General features: G+C 37.8%; 1 protein-coding gene and 1 pseudogene across 1 annotated transcript in view; one reads left to right on the forward strand and one right to left on the reverse strand.

Moving 5' to 3' along the window:
* LOC102481883 (WD repeat-containing protein 64) overlaps positions 1 to 14,513 on the forward strand; it is a gene marked incomplete at its 3' end in the record, with an annotated part of 40,935 nt that extends 26,422 nt beyond the window's left edge. Inside the window, exons 5-8 of the mRNA XM_027767860.1 lie at positions 931 to 960; positions 8,823 to 8,933; positions 12,010 to 12,224; positions 14,379 to 14,513. Of these exons, the coding sequence (XP_027623661.1) occupies positions 931 to 960; positions 8,823 to 8,933; positions 12,010 to 12,224; positions 14,379 to 14,513 (491 nt within the window). The remainder of the gene's footprint in view (positions 1 to 930; positions 961 to 8,822; positions 8,934 to 12,009; positions 12,225 to 14,378) is intronic.
* On the reverse strand, positions 1,079 to 1,629 carry LOC102486661 (lysozyme-like protein 1; annotated as a pseudogene).
* Positions 14,514 to 18,548: the final 4,035 nt, after the last annotated feature.

Genomic DNA, 18,548 nt, shown 5'->3' on the forward strand with positions numbered 1-18,548 from the left:
GGGAAAAGGAAGAAACCACAGGTTTTCTGTTCTGCTGTGTGCCAGTTCCCTTATAGCACTGTAGTTTTCCCATTTAGAAATAAGTCCCTTGTTGGAAAAGCCCCTTTGAACTCTTCAGATGAAAGATGGTCTGTGGGTAGCCATGACTAACAGTAGTAGTGATCCATCTAATCGATTTCTTCTGGGTAGCCATTGCCTAGACATTTCCCACGACCTCCTGAGCATGTAAAATAAACCTTTTTTTTTTTTCCCTTCAACTACTTGCTTTTCCCTTGGGAGTAATTATCATGCCCAACAGGCTGAGAGGCTACTTCTATGTCTACATCTGACAAATCTAAGATTCTCAACTGACACAATAGTTCCTAGGACATGATAGTCACTCAATGGATACTTACTGAATAAAGAGGAGGCTCTCTGGATAGAATAGTCTTCAAGTCTCTGAACAATTTAAAGAGAAAACTTTGAAATAAAACCATGCTTTTTTTCCCCTTGCATAGTTCTACATTCACATTGCATTGCATTTAGTTTTTTTTTTTTTTAATCACTCTTGCCATTGCTGGTACTATTATTTTGCATTTCAGACTTTTGATATCGAATACTGCTCTGAATAACTAAAGAATGTGAGGTGGTTTGTAGACAGAAGGGACAAAATAATTAGTAAAATGTAAGACTCTCAAGAGCACTTTCAAAAAGGATTAGAGACAAGTGATGGAGGTACATGCCTTGCTCAAAGTAAACAGTGTGCATTGTTCCCCAAAGCAAGATGTTTCAGGGGAGGGGAAACAGGAAGGAGATTCATGGTGAGTAGAATGACAAGTGAGATTAAACCAAGGAAATAACATGCTGCTTTAACGTGCTGCTTTAGAGTCGGTATTCTCATCTTTATTGTAGTGCTAACTGGGTTTCATTATTTTCTTCCTTTATTCATAGATGAGAGTTCAGACCAGCACCAATGTCACAGTAAGTATTTAGAAAATTCCTAATTAAGCCAAAGTTATGGTTATGATGACAGGACCTCCATAATTAATCACAACCTCTTTTTTAAAAAAAAAAAAAACTTTCAAATGGAAATATTAGTTTACTTAAAAGTATATTTTAGTTTTCCCTCTCCAATGTGGAGAAGGAATATTGGGAGGAAAAGGGATAAGATGGCACAAACATTTTGACGCTCAAATCCTAGAGAGTCATCGCAAAGTATCTCTGAAACTTAACATCCTTTTTTCCACTTGGGCAGGTCTTTGCCTTCGCAGTTTTTCTTCCAGCCTTGCCAGTAGTTCATCTCCTCTATCTCCTTAACAATTTTCTTGGCACAGATAATGGCATCTGTAAGGTCATTAGTGGTCAAGACTGAACAGGCCATATGACAGTGATTCTTTTCCTGTAGCTTTCCAAGTCTGCAACATATGAAGCTGTTTATCTGAAATATGCTGTAGTCAGTGCTTCCATCCTCCAGGGTCATCTGAGTCGTGGTGTTGTATGCCATGAAGATCCAGTTTCCAAGGCAAAGTCTCCATAATTGTCCAGGCCGGCCCTCAAAAATACTTTTGCCAGTTTACAGCAAGTGTAGACTTCGGCCTCAGTGACCGTGATCAGGTACTCAAGCAGGGCCAAAACACTGGCAACCTTCATTTCCAAGACTGTGTGAGGCTGAACTCAATCACTGGTGGGCACCTTACATTTAGGGGACCCTCTAAAGCCATTTTGGATACTTCCAAGGCACAAGTGATCTTCTCCTCAAAGAACTTTTCTTTAGAGCCTTCCAAACTTTCAGTTTCTGCTATAGAGCACAGACGATGGTATATGTCACGTGGGGACATACAAAGCCTGTCTTTCACAGTCTGGCTTGCTTAGCTTAGCATTAAATCTTCTATATTCGTCCACTTTGTATCAAATGTCAGAGTGTCATTGTTTTTTTACAGCTGAGTAGTATTCCATAGAGTATATAGGCCACATGTTTTTTCAATTCAGTCATCTGTGTTTGGACATCTGGGTTGATTCCATGTCCTAGCAATTGTAAATAAGGCTACAATAAACATGGATGTCCCAGTGTTTTTCTGAGGGTTTTTCTATCCTTTGGGTAAATACCTCAGAGTGGAATTACTAGGTCTTAATGGTAGTTCTATTTGTTTGTGTCTGAGGAATTTCCTTATCATTCTCCAAAGTGGTTATACTAATTTACATTCCCACCAACATTGTGGGAAAGTTCCCATTTCTCCATAGCCTCATCAGCACTTATCGTTATTTATTTTTCTTAATTTTAGCCATTCTGAGGGATTACGTGGTATCTCATTGTGGTTTTCATGTGCATTTCCCTTATGATAAGAGATGTCAAGCATGTTTTGATATGCTTTTAGACCATTTTATGTCTTCTACGGAGAATTGTCTGTTCAGCTCATTTTCCCATCTTTTAATTGGATTGATTTTGTGTGTGTGTGTGTGTGTGTGTGTGTGTAAGCTGCTTGAATACTCAGTATTGCTTTGGCGATATGGGACCTTTTATGCTTCCAGACAAATTTTATGATTGTCTTTTCTATTTTTGAGAGAAATATCTGTGGTAGTCTGGGATTACATTAAATTTGTAGATTAATTTGGGTAGGATTGACATCTTGATTAATTCTTTCAACCCAGGAACATGGGATTTTTTCCACTTTTTTGTATCATTTTTGTTCTGTAGTGTTTCATAGTTTTCCTTGTAGAATTTTTTTTTTTTTTTCCTATAGGGTGCGTGGGCTCGCCAGAAAGAGAGAGCCAAAGAGACAGAAAGTGGGAAATCATTTCCCCCGGGGGATGGCCACGCCACAATCCCTGCTCCTCCATTCTCCTCTTGGGATCTTGGGCATGCATGACACATGCCTGGCATGAGTTTAAGCCACTGGGTCTGGGACTCGAACCGCGATCGACTACATAGGAGTCCAGTGACATAACCATTACACCAACTGCTGGTCCCCCTTGTAGAGATCTTTGACATCTTTGGTAAGGTTTATTCCTAGATATCTTATGGTTTTGTGGCTATTGTAAATGGCATTTATTTCTTTGATTCTGTCTCATTTTGTCCATTGTTGGTGTATAAAAATGCTATATTTTGGGAACCAGCAGTTAGGGTAATGGCTATGTTGCTGGACTCCCACGTAGTCGACCGTGGTTCACATCCCGGAACCGGTGGCTTAAAACTCACGCCGGGCGCGTGTGCGTGCGCGCCCAAGATCCTGAGAGGAGAAGGGAGGAGAAGGGATTGCGGCGTGACCATCCCCCCTGGGGGGGTGATTTCTTGCTTTCTGTCTCTATGTCTCTCTCTGGCTGGCTGGCGAGCACACGCGCCCTATAGCGAAAAAACCTCTCCAAAAAAAAAAAAAAGCTATATTTTTATGTTGATTTTATATTCTGCCACTTTACTATATTCATCACTTCCAGGAGGGTTTTGTTTTTTTTTTTGTGGATTCTTTTGTATTTTCTATATATAGCATCATATCATCTGCTAATAAAGATAATTTCACTTCTTTTTCTATTTGGATGCCTTTTATTTGACTCTCTTGTCTACTTGCATTGGGTAGACCATCCAGTACTATATTAAAGGAGTAAAGGAAGTGGGCAGCCTTGTCTTGTTCCAGTTTTGAATGGAAAGGCTTTCTGCTTTTTCCCATTCAGTATGATGTTAGCTGTTATGCTGAGGAATGTGCCTTCTATGCCGATTTTGCTGAGAATCTTAACTATGAAGGGATGCTGTATTTAATGAATGTTTTTTCTGCATTGATTGATATGATCGTATGGTTTTTAACACTTTTTTTTTTTGGAGAGGTTTTTTCACTATAGGGCGCGTGCGCTCGCCAGACAGAGAGAGACATAGAGACAGAAAGCGAGAAATCACCCCCCAGGGGGGATGGTCACGCCACAATCCCTTCTCCTCTATTCTCCTCTTGGGATCTTGGGCATGCACGCACACGTGCACGGCATGAGTTTTAAGCCACCGGGTCCGGGACGTGAACTGCGGTCGACTACGTGGGAATCCAGTGACATAGCCATTACACTAACTGCTGGTTCCCTGGTTTTTATCTTTACTGTTTTTTAATGTGATGTATTACATTTATTGTTCTGTGTATGTCAAACCATTCTTGCATCTCTGGAATAAAGCCTACTTGGTCATGGTGTATAATCTTTTTAGTATATTGTTGAATATAATTTGCTCATATCTTGTTGAGTATTTCTGCATCCATGTTCATCAGGGATATGGGCCTGTAGTTTTCTTTTTTTGTCATGTTCTTGTCTGGTTGTGGAATTAAGATAATGAAGGCGTCATAGAATGAATTCCGGGGGTTTCCTTTCTTTTGAATTTTTAGAAATAATTTAAGAAAAATTGGGGTTATTTCTTCTTTAAAAGTTTTGTAGAATCAGAAATAAAGCCATTGGGACCTTTCTTCCTTATTGGGAGACTTACTGACTCAATCTCATTGCCTGTTATGGGTCCATTCAGACTTTCTATTTCTTCCTGGTTCAATCTTGTTAAGTAATTCATGTCCAGAAATTTGTCCAACTCATCTAGGTTTTTTTGTTTGTTGGCATATAGTTGCTTGTAGTATTCTCTGATGATATTTTATATTTCTGTTAAATTTGTTGTAATAATGCCTGTTTTCTTGCTGATTTAAATTATCTGGTTCCTTTCTCTTTGTTTAATTAATCTAGCTAATGGTGTGTCAATATTGTTTATTTTAAAGAACCAGCATTTGGTTTTATTTTCTGTATAGTTCTTTTATTCTCTATTTCATTTATTTCTGCTCGAGTCTTTTATTTTTTTTCTACTGGATTTTTTTTGGGTGTTTTTTGTTTGTTTTTCCAATTCCCTGAGTTATGTCATTAGGCTGTTAATTGGCCATCTTTCTGCTCTTTTCTTGTGGGTACTAATTGCTCTGAACTTCCCTCTTATAGCTGCTTTTGCTGTGTCCATAGGTTATAGACATTTGCTTTATTATCATTATTTTCTATGAACCTTTTTATTTCAGTCTTAATTTCTTCTATGGTTATAAAGTCATTTATGAGTAGGTCATTTATTTTCCACGTGTTTGTGAATTTTGGAGAGTTCTTTCTGTAGTTGATTTTAAGTTTGAGTCTATTGTGGTTGGACAAGATGCTAGACATAGCTTCTATACCTTTGAATTTGTAAAGGCTTGTCTTGTGCCCTATCATGTCGTTAATCTTTGAAAATGTTCCATGTAGGGGTGAGAAAAACATATATTTTGTGGTAGTTGGGTGAAATACTCTGTAGATGTCTGTCAAGTCCATTTCATGTATAGTATCACTTAGATCTTCTATCTCTTTACTATTTGTCTTGATGATCTTTCCAGAGGAGTCAGTAGGTGTTGAGATTCCCTACAAATACTGTGTTGTAGTCTATCTCTCCCTTGAGATCTAATAGTCACTCTTTGATGTATTTAGGTGCTCCAGTATTGGGTGCATAGATATTTACAAGTGTAATATCTTCTTGGAGAACAATTCCTTTTAGTACTATATAATATCTTTTTGTCTTCTTACATCTTTTTTTTCTTAAATTCTATTTTGTCTGGGACCAGCAGTTAGCGTAATGGCTATGTCGCTGGACTCCCATGTAGTCAACCGCGGTTCACGTCCCGGACCCGGTGGCTTAAAACTCACGCCGGGAGCGTGTGTGTGCGTGCCCAAGATCCTGAGAGGAGAATGGAAGAGAAGGGATTGCGGCGTGGCCATCCCCCCTGGAGGGTGATTTCTCGCTTTCTATCTCTCTGTCTGTCTGGCGAGCGCACGTGCCCTATAGCAAAAACGTCTCCCAAAAAAAGTCTATTTTGTCTGATACTAGTATCACTACTCCAGCCCTTTTTTTTGGTTTCCATTTGCATGGAATATCTTTTTCCAGCCCTTCACTTTCAGTCTGTGTCTTTATCAGAGAGGTATGTTTCTTGTAAGCAGCATATAGACGGCTTCCATTTTTGTATGCAGTCTGTGTTTTTTTTTTTTTTTTTTTTGGAGTTTTCGCTGTAGGGCGCGTGTGCTCACCAGACAGACAGAGAGAGACATAGAGACAGAAAGCGAAAAATCATCCCCCAGGGGGGATGGTCATGCCGCAATCCCTTCTCCTCCATTCTCCTCTTGGGATCTTGAGCACACACGCACATGCGCCCGGCGTGAGTTTTAAGCCACCGGGTCCGGGACACGAACCGCGGTCGACTATGTGGGAGTCCAGCAACATAGCCATTACGCTAACTGCTGGTTCCCAGTCAGTCTGTATCTTTTAATGGGAGAATTTAATCAATTAACATTCAGTGTTATTATTGATATTTGCAGATTTATCTCTGTCATATTGTTACCCATTTGTTACCTCAGTTGATTTTCATTCTCCTGTTTCTGTTTGTCTCTCTTTAATTATCCTGATACAACACTCCTCTCAGTACTACCTGTAGAGCTAGTCTAGTATTGGTGAATTCTTTCAATTTTTATTTTATAATATTTTAATTTGTTTTTCCCATTTGAAGGATAATCTTGCTGGATATAGTATTCTTGGTTGAAATTGTTTTTCTTTTAGTATTTTGAATATATTTTCCCATTCCTTCCTTGCCTGCATTGTTCTATAAGTAACTCGACATTTCTCCCATGCCATTTTTAGAATATTGTTTTTATCTTTAATTTTTACCAGTTTGACTATGATATGTGCTGGGGGAAGGATCTTTTTGTGTTGATTCTACTGGAAGTCCTTTTTATTTCTTGGGTCAGAATTTCTCCATGTTTCTCTATATTTGAAAAATTTTCAGATAGTATTTCATGAAAGAGGTTTCCATGTCTTTAGCAGATTTTTCACCTTCTGGAATACCCATTATACAGCTATTTGGGCATTTTATGGTGTCTAAAATTTCCCGTATGTAGTCCTCATTTTTGTTTTTTTGGTTGTTTTTTCTTTCTTTTCAGTAATTTTTTCTATGCTGAGAGACTATGTCTGCAAGGTCAGAAATTCTTTCCTCTGCTGTTAATGTTTTCTAGGGAGATTTTTTTATCATATTCTTCATTTCCAGAAGTTCTGTTTGATTCTCATTTAGGGTGTCTATTTCTTTATAAAATTCCTCTATCATGTCCTGAAATGATTTTCCCATATCCTGGAACTGATTGTTTTCTCTTGCATCTCATTGAGTTTTGTCATGAATATTCAGAATTCTTTTTCTGACAATTCTGTGTATTTCTCTGTGCTATTATGCACACAGAGGGAGGGGCTACTATGGTCACCTGGGGGAAGAGTTACCACCTTGTTTTCTCATGTTTCTTCAAGCTCTGTGCTGGTTCCTAGTTATCTGATCCAGTAATTACTTTTTTTATTTATTGGAGTAGATTCTGTAGTACTGGTAGAGGAAATTTCACCTTTAGTTGCTAGGTATGTTCCTATCGGAGGGCTCTGTTTCCCAGGTCAGAGCAGCTATGGATAACTTCAGGTGTTTGGCTCCTCTACCAAACGTTCAGCTCTTGATGAAATGGTAACTCAGTGAAGAGGATCAAGTCACATACTGCGTTTTGAGCAGTGTGCAGGCTGGTGAACCAAAAGTTCCAAAGTTGCTCCCAGGCCCCAAGCATGGGCTCACCCAAGAGGCCTGTCCAGACCATGCTCAAGTCTCTAATCACAATCTCAATGAAGTCCCTAAATAGGCTCCATGTATAGATAATTTCACTGATTGTAAATTCATGTTTATTGACAAGGATCAAAACAAAGCTTGAAAAACAAACTAACAAACAAAACAAAGCCTTGGGTAACAGCAAAGGGGAACAAAGTTTTGCTTTCTGGAGGTAAATCAACTGCAAAGAAATGCTTGGAAATTGGTCATTCCTTGGAAGCTTAAATTTAAAAGCTCCACCTAAGTTTTTCTGTGCACCCATTATCAACAAATATAAAAAATGGACACAGCTCAAGTTGTGGAAACAACCTGGAGGTAGCCAATGGAAACAAATCTAAAAACATTCTATGTTAAACTTAAAAACAGGATTTAAAAATCAATTGTGATATTGTAATTCATTTAATCCATACCACACCACTAATTGGAATAGTAACCTTATGGCAGACATTATAAACATGCAAATGCTTGCAGAAGCCCAGTGTGGCCTTTTGAGAAACAGGCAAATGCATGATGTTTTCTCCTTGTTTGAAAGCAGGAGGCCATGTTGCTTTGCAGAGGAATTGGGAACCTCTGAGCCTCCATTTTTCAAACTGAAAGAACCCTCTAGAATTACTAAAGGGCTTTTCAGAAGATTCGAAGTGATACCTGAAATGCATGGAACAGTTTCTGACAGCATTAAGTGGGAGCTATTGTTCATCTCAGCAGTTGTTGACAATACAGGGCCAGCTATGCCAGCTGGCTGACTGGGAAAAACACAAGACAAACTCATTGGCCTTAACTTATCACTGGCCAGATGGCCACTAAGTCTTTTCTCTCTAACAATTTTAGCATGGTAATGAGGCCACAGAACTTGCTCAGTCAGCACCTTAAATCTAGTCTCCTTGTGCTTGTGTGAATAAGTGATCTCACACACACAAATTGTGCACAAAGATGGCTGCTTTCCCAGCTGCCACACACTTCCAACGAGTGGCTCCAGCACTGGCTGAATCTCTAGCTGATGGTACTGAGAAACTCAGTGTAGGCATGAAAGGGATAAAATAGGAGCCTCTCCTCATGACATCCAAACAGGATGCATTGTGAAACTCCTCTGAACATAAGGCAGCAAAATGAGGCTTTTAGTGCAGGTAACCTAATCTTCAGTACATCACCACCTTGTCATAGAAGGAAACTCATTATACTCTTCAATTCTATGGCTTCTTACAGGATACCTCCTGGATCACAGGATGTGATTACCTCTCACAGCTGAAACGAATTGTAGCCACTACAGAAAGGACCATTATTGTCTGGGATTACAAAGCCCAAGGGAGCAGCCAGGTATGCTCAAAGGAATGAGGTTGTCTTTTCAATACTAGTGGGATATACATGACCTACTTTCTCCATTGAATGTTAGTTTCCTTATAAATAAAATGAGAGGGTTTAACTAACTCTCTTGGATCAAGTTCAACACTAGTATTTTTACTTAAAAAGGATTTTTTTTAGAGTATGAATAACTTGGGAGTATTTTTTGATTTGTTTTGTTTTTAAGAGAGAGAAAGAAGCTAATTTCTTCCTTCTTCTATATCCTTCTCTGAATCTAAAATTATCTTTCTGGTCATGCTCATGTTACCACGCTCAAATCCTTTCTCTCTAGTCCAGTTTCAATTTAGGTAAGATAATTGCTAAAATCAAATTTCTAATTCTATAAAAAAAAATCTAATGAGGCAAATGTCAGTGTTAATCCCTTCAGTGACTGGGATGTTACCGTTTTACCAATCCACAGTTGCAATGGAGCATTTAAGGACATCGAGAGGTAACGAACATGTTCCTTCATACGAAACAAAACTCAGTCTTGAAAACCTCTTGAATCTAATATAATGGTAGAGCAAATTACACAGTAGAAAGAAGTAAGTGCAAAAGCAACCCAGGGAAAGGTGAGATTACTGAGTTTAAGGGTTATAAAAATGTCTTCAGGAAGCTGACTGCATTTGAAGGACATGGAGGATCAGGAAGTCATTTAAGCTTCCTCCATGCTTTACTTGTTCCTAAACTCAGTAAAAAACTATAAACTTCTTGTGCTATTTGTTCATAATGTTGTAACCAACTAGTGATACCAGGATGATTTTAAAGAAGATAGCTGTTGCTTAGTGTACTCTTATGGGCTATGTTACTGTTTCATATGGTTATAGACAATGTTTTACTCATTTCCAAAATTCTAATTCCAATGTCCTAGGATTTGATAGTAACCTCTTTTCCTTCTAGTTTTCTCCTGTTTTCATTCTTGCTTTCCAATCCCATGGAAACTTCTTGTTCTTCCAAGCATCTCCTTCCAGTCTACTACCTCTCTAATTCTTCTCCTCTTCCCTTCCTTCCTGGGTCCCTTGGGAGGATCCTCTGAGCTTGTCATCCACACCCTGCACTCTTCAATTTCTGTCTTTCAATGTGGATAGAGGCTGTAGCCCTCCTCAGCTGCTCTAGGTTGGCCAAGCGCTACTGGAGAAAACACAATGATGTTCTTGCTATCATTGGAAACTCAAGATCTGCAGACTCAGCTGAGCTCTCAGTATCTCCATCCAGCATTCTCATCTTTGTGATTTCACTCCCCCATTCTGCACAAAAACAAGAGACTTCAGAAACTTCATAAAAATAAAATTAAAGTACACATTTATCTTGGTGCAAAAATAATTTCTGAAATCCATATAAAGTTTTTGTTTTGTTTTAACAATGCATGTATGTTTGAAGATCCCTCATATTCTAAAATTTCATTATTCTTTTTAGGCCCTCCCACTCTCAACAGATGAATCCGTCCCTACTTTCCTGAGAAAAATGAGGTGCTCAGGATGCTCCTCTTTCAAATTCCATCCCTCCCACCCAGAGCTGTAACTAGAAATATAGCTCTACTTCTCTCCTCTCTCTGAAGACAAAATGTCCTTGCATCTGACACCTCCATCTTCTCCTGTCTTGGCCAGGAAAGGCTTCATAGCTTCTTATCTTTCTGTCTTTTTGACATTAATCTCTCTTTCTAGCCTCCTTCCTATCAACCTTCTCTTGGTTTTCCTCTCAAGTCAGGTCCCAGATTAAAAGTCACTTTCTCTGACCTTGGGACCTAAAGTCACTCTATATTGCGGCACTCTGTTTCCTTAGGTGTACTTTCTGTCACTTGAAACTATCTGTTTTAGTCATCTTCTCCCACTAGAATAGTAGACCTACAAAGTTGGTAATCGTGTCTCATTTATCAATGTACAGTTCGTTCCTAGAATAGCTCTTGATACAGAATAGGTACTCAATAAACATTTGTTGAATGACTGAATGAACCACTAAATATGTTCAGTTTTCTGTCATTCTACACAAAAAAATAAACCCCCAAATGGATTTCTTTTTTCTTTTATGTTAGGTAGGGACAGATCTGGAAGAGTATAGCTTGGTGAACTTATTCAATAGCACAAAGTTGGTTTGAAAAATATTTGCTGTATATTTCTGAATAAATTTGGATATTAGATTATTTTTTCTTAGGTCCAGAGAGCAGCAAAGTTGTAACTCTGAGAGGCCCACTAACATAGGAAGGTCTCCAGATTTGTATCTGGAGACCTTCCTGAACATTCTGGGCACATGGTTGCCCATGGCTTAGGCCTGGCTGCAACTGGGGATGGATCTTAGCATGTTGAGAGTACCTCTCTTTCTTCCTCTGTCACTCTCACTCATAAAAAAAGAAACTTAAAAATTTTTTTTCTAATAAATCCTTGTAAAAATAGTTGGTATTGGTACTGGGATCAGCAGATGGCATAATGGTTACATTGCTAGACTCCCACGTAGTTGACCACAATTCAAGACCCTGGACCCAGCAGGTTAAAACTCATACCAGTCACTTGTGCATGCCCAAAATTCCAAAGGGAGAATGGAGGAGAAAGGATTGCACTGTGGCAATCCCCGTGGGGGCTGATTTCTCACTTTCTGTCTCTCTCTGTCTTTCTGGAGAACACACGCACCTTATAGCAAAAATTTCCTTCTTAAAAAAAAAAAATGGTACTTTGATATTTGCTTTTCCTGTTTACCACCTAGTTTCGTGTCAATTATCTGGGAACAGCTGAACCTTTCTATGCTGCCTGTTAATATTTCCTTGCAAATCCAAGAAAAGGCCATTCACAGTAACAGAGCAGAAGAACCTCATTACTTTTTGGCCAGAGTTAGGTACCCCACCTTTCCTTCCACAAAGTACCAGCAAGCACAATGTTGGGTGCACGATGAATGTTCATTAATTTTTACTGGGTTAACTTTTTCTTTGAAATGTCTTTATCCCTGTAGAAGTATCTAAAATGAGAAACATGAGGAAGTGTATCTTTTGTCAAATAATAGGGGCAATATTTATTAAATAGAACAAAGTAATAAGTCCCTGAAAGCATTCATCCATTTTTAGGAAAACTACTTCATCATAAAGCCCATGGACCACTGCCTCCTGTGTGTGTGTGTGGTGTCCCTGCCTGACCAGCTCTGCAGAGATGACATCCTCCTGGGGGATGATGGTGGTTTTATAAACAGATTCACAGTGACCAGTGAAGACTTTGGATTAAAGCAGGCAAAAACCAAAAAGAAATCACAAAATCAGGTTTTAGACTCAAAGAACTTTAGAAGGTAAGGGTCATTGTTCAAACATTTATACTGCAAAAATAAGGTAACAAACCCCACAGTAGAAATTTGAGATACAAAGCTGAACAAGAAATGCTTCTTGTCTCAAACTTCCAGTAACATAGAGGAGACAGAAGACCAAATGAGCTATTGAAATCCCTATTTTAAGTGCTATTGACAAATAAAACCTATAGGTATTTGAATGGTTTGAAAAGTTCAATGAAAAAATTAAATCATTTTAAAAAACTGTTAAATGTGTATGTGACTAAGAGCACTTGAATATGCAAAAAGGCTCTAAACATAAAAGTAATGGGATTAGAAGTCAAAGAAAAAGTGTGGTAGATTTGACTATACATATAAAATAAAATAGGGACCAGCAGTTAGCGTAATGGCTATGTCGCTGGACTCCCACGTAGTCGACCGCGGTTCGAGTCCCGGACCTGGTGACTTAAACTCACGCCGGGCGCGTGTGCGTGCATGCCCAAGATCCCAAGAGGAGAATGGAGGAGAAGGGATTGCGGTGTGGCCACCCCCCTGGGGGGTGATTTCCTGCTTTCTGTCTCTCTGTCTCTGTCTGTCTGGCGAGCGCATGTGCCCTATAGCAAAAACCTCTCAAAAAAAAAAAAAAAATCTCCTGGCTATCAAAACATAACATCTAAAAAGTAAATAAACTGAAATGTATATTTGTGATACATAAGACAATGAATTGATAACCTTTAATGTGTTTTAGAATTCAATTACAAACAACAATTCCCAGAGCTGGCAGGTGGCATGGTGGTCAAGGGCAATGGGCTCCCACAAGGCTGACTGTGGTTCAAGTCCCAGACCCAGCAGCATGCTTTCTCACTTTCTCTCTCTCTCACACATCAAATTAAAATAAATAAATAAATAAATAAATAAAGTTAAATAAAATAATACTTAAACAAATAATAATTCCCCAGTAGAATAAAGAACAAAGACCATGAAGAGATATTGCACACATGCACAACCAGGACAAATGATCACACAGTTCAAAGTAATCACAGGACAAGAATGCCAGCAGCTATCTGTAATTGATGAGCTATTGGTGATTATTATTATCTTCCTTATAATTGCAATGTCTCTGAAGTTTTGAGAGGAAGGTATATATTACTTTTACTAATAGAAAAACACAATGTTTATATTAAATGGATCTTCCTTATTAAATCAAAGAAGTACAACTTAAAATCAGATATGATTTTTCACTTATAAAATCAGAAAAGATTAGAAGTGGGGAAGATGCTGTGAGATGGGTATTCTCACATGGTTGGTGGTGGAAGCCTGAATTGGATCAACCTTTTTGAAAAGCAGTTTGGAAAGATACATCAGGCATCTTTATAAACATGTATACATTCTAACCTGGGATCCTCCTGTGTTCAAAAACAAAAGTATGGTTATCACAACATCATTTGTGATGGCAAATTGTTCAGTGTCCAACAACAGGGGACTGCTTATTTTAAATGATTAGTCATTTATATAAATAATTCAAATACATAAATATACTTTCTCATTTTTCAGTTTTGAAAGTATTAATGGAGAATGTAAACATATTTTTCAAATAAATAGACCCATATAAGGTGTAAAACAATATAAGACATGGTGTTTCATTTGGATGATCTGAATTTTTTCAGTCAAGTAAGGATAATAGAGCCAGTATGAGACTAGAATTCTTCTAGATTTTTCTCCTTTTTTAAAGAGTTATTTGATTGAACTTTGTTTTATTTATTTATTTATTTATTTAAATTTGAGCAGAGAGAAACAGAGGGAGAGAGAGGGAAAGTGAAAAAGCAAGTCACCCAGTATGGAACTCAAACCATGGTTGGCCATGTGAGAGTCCAATACCCTTAACCACCATGCCACTTACCAGCCCCTAGGTTATTCTTTTAATTCTGAATTTAGAGTTTGAAATTTGATTGCAGTCTTTAAAGCTATTTTTCTATTTTAAATATGCTTGATATAAAAATTTAAACAGTTAAAAGTTGTGACATATAGACAGTACTATTCATGCAAATTTTAGCACAGTTCAGAGCTGCAATTCAGTTAAAATGAAAACAAAATGCTGACTAGAAACTCAACATCATGAACTTATGTGTCTAACTGAAATCTCCTCTCCTCCCCCACCTTTTTTAAAAAAATTCTCAGTGTTAAAAGGAAGCTACATAATGACTGGGTTATGAAAATTAGATACATTCCATTCCTAAATTGCTTTGGATCCTGTTCCTTGGATAGTGTTCATTCGTTAGTTTTGGAATCTTTGAAGAGACTCGAGGATAATTTGTAAGTACAATACTTTGCATACATAAAAATTCTGTGATTTTTCCCACATGGCTGACTGAGTGGTTTAAGCCCCAAACAGAGCAACTGGCTTGAAAACATGCTAGGTATGTGTTTGTATGCACCTGGAATCCTGAAAAGATAGAGAAATGGAGGAGAAGGGACTGCATTGTGATCATAACCCACGGAGAGGGTGCCCTCTTTCTCTCTCTCTCTCTCTCTCTGTGTTTCTTTCTGGCAAGTGAACAAATGTTAAAGAAGAAAGAGAGGAAGGAAAAAAGAAAGAAAAAAAAGAAGAGAAAAGAAAGAAGGAAGGGAGAAAGAACAACACTAAGTATGAACCCTGTGGAGTTGGGTGATAATGTGTCAAGGCATTTTTATCAATTATAACAAATGTGACACTGAGTATGGGATTTTGATAGTAGGAGATGCTTCCCCATGTGTAAGGGTGGGGAGTATTGGAGAAATCTTTGTACTTCCACTCAATTCTTTGTGAACCTGAAACTCTTCTAAAAAATAGTCAGTTGAAAAACATGCTGAGCCACAAACAAGATTTTATATGTTGCAATGAAAAGCAAGTCATACTGTTCAAACTTTAAGAAGGAGCATAAACCTATCTAAAATATTATTTATTAAAACATATCACTGCAAACCCTTTCCCTGGTGATTTAATTCCTTTGTAAATCTTATTTTCTAAGTCCTAATTAATTTTTTCTGAATTGCAGCTTTTCTGCTAGCAAATAGGTAAATTGAATGAGATGGACTCTTAGCTAGAGGACTTGACTCTTTTATTTCCCTGTATGTTTAAGGTACAACGAAAAGTAGTAGTGCTGGGGGAAAATGTGAGTAGTTTGTCTCCCTAACAAAACACAAATGTTGCCTTCCAGGTACTCTTGAGGTCTTTAATAAAATTCACATTAAAAAAAAAAAAAAGAGCCTCTGTACATGCAGAGCTACAATCTCTTTAAATTCCAAGGTTCTCTCTCCTTCCTTCCTTGCTTTCTCCCTTCCTTCCTTCCTTCTTTCTCTCCTTCCTTTTTTCTCTGTTCCTTTCTTCTAGCTCCCTCTCTTTTCTCTTTTCTTTCTTTAAAAAAATTTTTTTTTTTTAAATGGGATCTCATTGTGCTGCAATCCTCCTGGCTTGGCTTCTAAATTGGGACTGTAGTTGCATGCCACCAACCTAACTCTATGTTACCTAGGCCAGCTTGGAGTTGTCAATCTTCTTATCTCAGCCTCCTAAGTAATTGGGATCACAGGCTCACACTACTGCATTCAGCCTTTAGACTAGGAATTGAACCCAGGGCCCCATGTGGTCCCAGCCTGTGAAGCATAATAGCATCTTAGCAGCAAGTCACTGCAGCTAGACCCAAATTCAAGACTTTAAATTTAAGCAGAGTTCGAAGTTTAATGAAAGAACACAGAATATCAGATCTCTAAGATAACTTACTACCTTAAATTTTCTTAAGAGTTGTAGACTTCATGAAAGATTTGTTTTTCATTAATTTAGATAAAGATGGGAATGTTTATCATGGCGTATAATATTTTATATGAGAAAATGAATTAAAAACTTTTCACAGCACATTAAAAATTTTTATTTCTTGACACCAGATTGGATTCCACAAATATCATTTATATGGCATAGTTAATCACTGAATTTCATTTAGGGTTTGTAACATAATTAACTGCTAGTGATTATACTCTGGCATCTTAAAGGAGTGCATTTCTGGAACATTTAATTCAGAAATAGATGCAACTTTATATCTAATTTGTTTTATGCTATGCTGGGAATTCATGATACATTCATAACCATAAAGAAACATTGAGCAAACACATGCAGATATAATATGCCCTTGTGGTCCTATATATAAGCATTTATTTTACTATGACATCGAGAGAAAAGGTTTTGATTTCCGAAGTACACAAATCTCAGCCATGATTTTACCAGCGTAACTATTCCTTCTATATTTACCAAGGTAACTGAACAGCTAATTTGTCAACTAGAAACCTATATAGGTTGTGTAGTTTAGTCTTTAACCCAGAAATGTATCCTTTATCCAAACATATTTAATTAAATCACTGTGTGTTAGTTACTGTGAATGATACAAATATATTTATTTATTTTTATTTATTTATATTTCTTTTTTTGGAGAGTTTTTTTGCTATAGGGCGCATGTGCTCACCAGACAGACAGAGAAAGACAGAGAGACAGAAAGCGAGAAATCACCCCCCAGGGGGGATGGCCACGCTGCAATCCCTTCTCCTCCATTCTCCTCTTGGGATCTTGGACACACACACACACATGCCTGCCATGAGTTTAAGCTACCGGGTCCGGGACTCGAACTGTGATTGACTACATGGGAGTCCAGCGACATAGCCATTACACTAACTGCTCATCCCAATACAAATATATTTAAATCATGAGTCTTGTATAGAGACTTGTTTCTTGTTTAGAAACACTTAAAAATTTAAGTGGGAGGACAAGAAATACGGACCCTTTTCATGCTTCAATCTTTGCATGTATTGCATTGTTCAAAATGACTGGAGCACTGAAGAGGGTAAGAGTTGGGGAAGATGAAGCTGGACAAGCTAAAATCGAAAAGCTCTGCATACCATTCTAAAAGAATTAGTATTTTAACCTGAGTGATCAGAAAGCCATTGAATGCTTTAAACAGGAGAGTGATGATCTTTAAGTGTCTTTGACAGATTTATTTCCCCTAGCAGCAAAGTGGAGAATGGACTGGAGAAAGACAAGTTGGAAAGAAGACCAACTAGAAAAGATACAATACTTCAGAAGAGAAATGCTGAGAGTTTAAACTTAATCAGTGGAAGCAGGAATAGAAACACAGAATTTTGCATAATTTAAAGAATTAGTGACCTACTGGATGAGAGGAATAAAGGAGAATGAGGAATCTGCTTCATTTTAAAAATTCTCAACAATATTTATGTCATTCTAATAATATTTATTTCATGCCAATTATAGACCAAAATCTAACTTTTCCAAGTAGTGATATAATGGTATACAAAACTCTCTGCTCTCTAGGAGCTGGTATTCTAGTGGGAGAGACAGATAATAAACAAATAATCAAGTAAGTGATATAAATTTAGCTAAATACGTGATGAGGGTAAAATAGAGCTTGGGGGTAGACAATGATGGGAGGCAGTATACTTGATAGGATGGTCAGGAGACTGCTCTAAAAAGATGAAATTTGTACAGAGATCTGAATGAGGTACATATCAGGTCATTCAAAAATCTAGAAGAAGAATGAGCATCAGGTGAAAGCCATGCTTCTGTTTGGGAGGACCGTTTCCATGGTACTATTTGCTAAGATAGAATGTAAGTGTTGCAATAAGACTGTAAAAAAGCAAATCAGTTCTGATGCCATTTCTGCCATTTATTTATTAGCCATGAGGTCTTGAGCATGTTACTTAAGTTATCTTAAACTTAAAAACCTAATTTGTGGGTATTGGCACAGAAAAAGACAGGTGGACCAATGGAATAGAAGAGAGTTCCCAGAAATAAACTCCCAAACATACAGCCAACTGGTTTTTGAAAAAGGGTACCAGTCACTCCTCTGGGAAAAGGGAAACCTCTTTAGCAAATGATGCTGGAAAAACTGGATACTCATCTGTAGAAAGATGAATCTGAACCCCTACCTCTCACCATTGATTAAAATCAACTCCAAGTGGATCAAAGATCTAACCTTAACACCTCAAACCATAAAACTGCTGCTGGAAAAAATGGGAAACTCTGGGAGACACTGGGGTAGGCAAAGACTTCTTAAATCCCCCAGAGCACAGTCAATAATCCCAAAAATAGACAAATGGGATTACATCAAATTACGAAGTTTCTGCATGACAAAAGACATAGTAATTAGTGTGAATCGACAGCCCTCCAAATGGGAAAAGATTTTTGTAAACTATACATCATACAAGGGACTGATAACCACAATACACAAGAAACTCAAGCAGCTGTCCCAAAAAAGGTGATCAACCCTATTTAAACATGGGAGAATAAGTTGAAAAACCCACTCTCTAAGG

Source organism: Tupaia chinensis, unplaced genomic scaffold (genome assembly GCF_000334495.1).
Source record: "Tupaia chinensis unplaced genomic scaffold, TupChi_1.0 Scaffold000074_1, whole genome shotgun sequence".
Lineage (NCBI taxonomy): Eukaryota > Metazoa > Chordata > Mammalia > Scandentia > Tupaiidae > Tupaia > Tupaia belangeri.